General features: G+C 51.8%; 1 protein-coding gene across 1 annotated transcript; it reads right to left on the minus strand.

Annotated features, from left to right (window-relative positions):
• Positions 1 to 1,787: 1,787 nt before the first annotated feature.
• On the minus strand, positions 1,788 to 2,863 carry ISG15 (ISG15 ubiquitin-like modifier). Its single transcript, XM_010850022.1, has 2 exons — positions 2,757 to 2,863; positions 1,788 to 2,319 (listed from the first exon to the last, which is right to left on the minus strand). Exons 1-2 carry the CDS (start codon positions 2,757 to 2,759, stop codon positions 1,858 to 1,860), a joined length of 465 nt encoding a protein of 154 aa, XP_010848324.1. The 5' UTR covers positions 2,760 to 2,863; the 3' UTR covers positions 1,788 to 1,857.
• Between the last annotated feature and the right edge of the window lie 1,955 nt (positions 2,864 to 4,818).

Raw genomic sequence — 4,818 nt, forward strand, 5'->3', positions numbered from 1 at the left:
CCAGGAAATGCGGCTGAAATCGGGTTAATGCATAATCTGGAGACGACGTGACGGGACTTCCAAGGGGCTCCAGGCTGCGCCAGGGCTGGGGCGGCGGGGGCTCCCTGGCCGCAGGAAGGGGCTGCCAGATCCGAGGCCCTGCGGCCCCTCGCGCCCTAAAGGGCTGCGCCCCTCCCCCGGCGAGAGGAACCTGACGGGGGACCCTAGCCCCTCACAGGAACTGGGGACGGAAGCTCGGCCGCCGGGGACCACCGGCCACCGGGGACCAATGCGGGCTGGGAGCTGCGGCGATTGGTCGCAGCGAAGCGTAGCCCCGCCCACCTCGCGATCCCGGGTCGGCTCCCGGCCCTCTGCAGGGCTGCGGGCTCCCCCTGTTGACTGAGGTGGGAATAGCAGCAGCGATGGACGGCCAGCCACGCCCCCTTCCCAGCTCCCCCAAGGCTCTTCAACCATTCCCGCTGGGTCCAGGGGGTAAACTGAGATCCAGAGTGTGCAAATTAGAGCCCGACTTAGCTGAAGATGGTGGGAATGGGAGGAGAGGAGATCCCTTCTGTTCCTCCAGGGCTGAGTCTGCTGCACACCCCCTCATCCAAGCCAACCACAGATCTCTGAGCCAGAGGCCATGAAGGGTGAGCAGCCCAGAGGCATCTTGGAGAAGGACCCTACCTCGCCCAGACCCTGCTGAGGGGATTCAAGAAAGGAGGGTGTCACCGAGAGGGCGTGCTCACACTTGTTAAGTTACAGTATGACAAAGAGGTGAGGGTGGGGGCCCAGGAAATGAGGCTAGAGCCAGGAGTCCCCCTACACACACACACACACACACACACACCTGCGTGTCTACATAAGTGTCACAGGCAAGCCAGACCTGGGGGTCCCCCAGCTCAGATGCAAACTCCCACAGATCAGAAAGAAGGGGTCTGGGTCTCCAGCCAAATGCCCCTGAAGAGTCCGAAAGCTGAGATCTGAGTGTCCCCAGAGTCATGGACACATGACTATACCCAAGAGGTATAGGTTCTGTGTCCCCCTCCCTGCCCACCGCATTCTGTCCAAGGCTGACTCACTTGGGAAACTGGCACAGAAAGAAGCATCTAGTGTGGAAGCAGGTGTAGTTTGTTCCCCTCCCATCCATGTGAACAACAGGAACCCCCATCCTGGGTGCCCCCTCACCTGCTGGCTATGGCCCTTCCATGATGTGAACTCTGAAGGAGCAGCTCACCCTAATGGTGATGTGTGTGCCCAAGGCCCAGTCCCCAATTCCCTCCAGACCAATGAAGGCTGGACAGTGTATTCTGATGGGTCCTGGAGGCCCTCAGCCTCCAGCTGGTGTGGGGGAACCTCCCTTACAACTGGCCAAGGCAGGCCCTAGGGACTCAGCCCCTCACCACTTCCAGGGACACTCACTGTGTGGCCTTTGGGACCCAGCCAGGCCTTTTCCCTCCCTCTGCTATCTGCTGACCCAGCTGTGAAGGTGGAGACCAGTTGTGCAGGGCTGACTGAGGCTCAACCGGAAGACAGGGATGGGCTTCAACAGACCTGCCTCTTTTTATTTCTCTAGAAGTTAATTTCCCAAAGAGGTGGGGACACATCTTCAGTTTCTCCAGAGGGTCACCATTTTGATCCCACAGGGTTTGTCCCTTAACTTGACCACCCTAGCCTGGTGACCACCCAGTGACCCTGAGTCCCCTCACCCACTCCCTCCTCCACCCTTCCCCCAATCTCACCAGAAGGGTGCCGAATGGAGGGCTGATGACATGGGGTGCTGGCCAGGGTGGAATGAACACTTCACATTTGGCTTTGCTACAATTTTATTCACTGCGCTGCATGGGGAGCCCTCCCTAAGGCCCTCCTGGCCCTTCCCTACCCACCCCGCAGACGTAGATTCATGAACACGGTGCACCCCTTCATGAGGCCGTATTCCTCCAGCGGGTGCTCATCATCCATGGGCCTCCCTTCAAAAGACAGCCAGAACTGGTCCGCTTGTACACGCTCCTTTTGGCACACCTGCTGCTTGAGCTCAGCCACAGTCTGCTTCAGCTGGACCTCATAGGGGCTGCTGCGACCCTTGTCGTTCCTCACCAGGATGGAGATGCAGTTCTGCACCACCAGCAGGACGGTGCTGCCAGCTCTCAGGCCCTGGAGGACAAGGGGTACCCCTTCCTGCAGCACCTCCCTGCTGTCAGGGTGGGCCAGGCGCTGCTGGAAAGCAGGCACATTGATCTTCTGGGCGATGAACTGCTTCAGCTCGGATACCGTCATGGAGTCCCTCAGAGGCACCAGGATCTCCTGGCCCCCTAGCATCTTCACCGTCAGGTCCCCGCCCTGTGGGCATCACACAGATTCAGAAGTCCTGGGACTACTGCACGTGTAGCACTGGCAGTGGGACGAGTGTCAGACCCCGGGGATGCAGCTCCCTCCTCTCCACCCTTCCCACCCACGGAGATGGGGACCCCAGGCACTGGAGAGTGCAAGGGAGCAGAAGAGCTATTACCCACAATCTTCATGTCAACTCTCCAATAAAATACCCCCCTGCCCTGTGCTGATCCCAAGGGATCTCAGAGTTGGCGGCTGGGCAGAAGCCACCTTTCAGGACCCAGACCCTGATTTTAGAAAGAGCCCTGTACCTCCCCTCACACTTAGGGAACTGGATGCTTTGAGTAGCTCTACCTGCCTGTGCATAGTAGGCATTCTTCCCCTGGGAGATGCCACCAGGCAGGGGAATACAGAGCCCCACCTGTCAAACCCGCCTCACCACTCACCATGGCCGTGGGTTCTGGTGCCAGGCTCTCTGCAGACACTGGTTGGCTGCGGCTGCCTGTCTGCTCTCAGCTCTCTCCAGCCCTGGCAGCTCAGCCCTTTAATAGCCTGAGCAAACCACGTCAGAGTTACATAGGCTAATTCAGCTTCAGTTTCGGTTTCCTTTTCCCAGGACAGCCCCAGAGTGAGAAACAGAAACAAAACAATGCCGATGACGATGACCCGAGGAACTGAGGTGGGCTGGGCAGGGGGGCTTTCCACCTGACCAGCTGGGTCTGGGACTGTGATAGCACTCCCACCTCTAGGATTGAGTGTTCAGAAATCCCTGCATGTTCCACACCTTGGGTCCTTTCCAAGATGCACAACATCATAATAACATGAGCTAAGAATTAGAAACTTTCACTTTCCATTTACCAATTTGTGAAATTACTAACCTTGAAAAATATTGCCAGGGTTAATTCCAAAATAATAAAACATTGACAGTCTATTCAGAGATAATCACTTTGTGTTTATGACAATATATGTTCAGATTGTTTTAATGAAAAAGAATGTATCTTTTCTATAAAAATGAACTCATGGACACTCTTGAGAAAGTGAAAATACTACACAAAATGGGGGAAAATATTTGCAATCCATGTGTCAGATAAGAGTCTAGTATCTGCAACATATAAGGAACTTTTACAACTTAACAACTAAAAGATAAGCAACTCAATTAAAAGTTGGGCAAATGACTTAAATAGACATTTTAAAATAGAAAATACATAAATGGCCAAGAGCCACATGAAAAGATGTTCAACATCATTGGAAATGATGGGAACCAGGGAAATGCAAATCAAAACCAGATGTACTGTGTCACACCCCCTAGCATGAATATAATAATAATTAAAAAGTGAATAATAAGTGTTGGTGAAGATGTCAAAAAAATGGAATCTTCATACATTGCTGATGGGATTGTGAAATGATGTAGCCACTGCGGAAAACAGTCTAGTCATTCCTCAAAAGGTTAAATAGAATTTTCATATGACCCAGCAATTCCACAACTAGGGTATGCCCACAGAACTGACAACAGGTGTTCAAACAAATGCTCGCACCCAAATGTTAACAGCAGCTCTAGTCATAGAATGGTTGAAATGGGGGGTGGAACCAAACCCATCAGCAGCTGGAGGCACAAAGTGTGGTGCCTCCTTATAGTAGAATGCTCCTCAGCCATAACCAAGGATGGAGCACTGACACAGGCTGCAGTGTGAATGGAGCTCAGTGACAAATAACAGACACAGGACACAAAGCATGTGATTCGACTGATATGAAATGTCCACAAGAGGCAAGTCCATAGAGACTGAAAATACATTAGTAATTGCCAAGAGCTGCGGGGAGGAGGCATGAGGAGAGACACTTCATGGAGCTAAGGCCTCCTTTGGAAATGATAAAAATGTTTCATAACTAGATAGAGGTGATGGTTGTACTAAATATACTAAATGCCACTGGATTATATACTATAAAATGGTTAAGTTTATGTTACATGAGCTTCACCTCAAAAAAGAAAATTGAAAAAAAAAATCCTCCTGCTACTCTCAACATTTTGTACCCTGCTTCATTCACAGTTCAGTTCAGTCGCTCAGTCGTGTTGGACTCTTTGAGACCCCATGACTCAAAGACTGCACCACGCCAGGCCTCCCTGTCCATCACCAACTCCTAGAACATCTGGAAGTTCTTGATTCCTGTACTGTTGATGCCTGGCTTGGAGAATTTTGACCATTCCTTTGCTAGTGTGTGAGAAAATGAGTGCAAATGTGTGGTAGTTTGAGCATTCTTTGGCATTGCCTTTCTTTGGGATTGGAATGAAAACTGACCTTTTCCAGTTTTGTGGCCACTACTTAGTTTTCCAAATTTGCTGGCATATTGAGTGCAGCACTTTCACAGCATCATGTCTTAGGATTTGAAATAGCTGAACTGGAATTCCATCGCCTACACTAGCTTTGTTCATAGTGATGCTTCCTAAGGCCCACTTGACTTTGCATTCCAGGATCTCTGGCTCTAAGTGAGTGATCACACCATCATCGTGGT

Source organism: Bison bison, unplaced genomic scaffold, assembly GCF_000754665.1.
Source record: "Bison bison bison isolate TAMUID 2011002044 unplaced genomic scaffold, Bison_UMD1.0 scf7180017864289, whole genome shotgun sequence".
Classification (NCBI taxonomy): domain Eukaryota; kingdom Metazoa; phylum Chordata; class Mammalia; order Artiodactyla; family Bovidae; genus Bison; species Bison bison.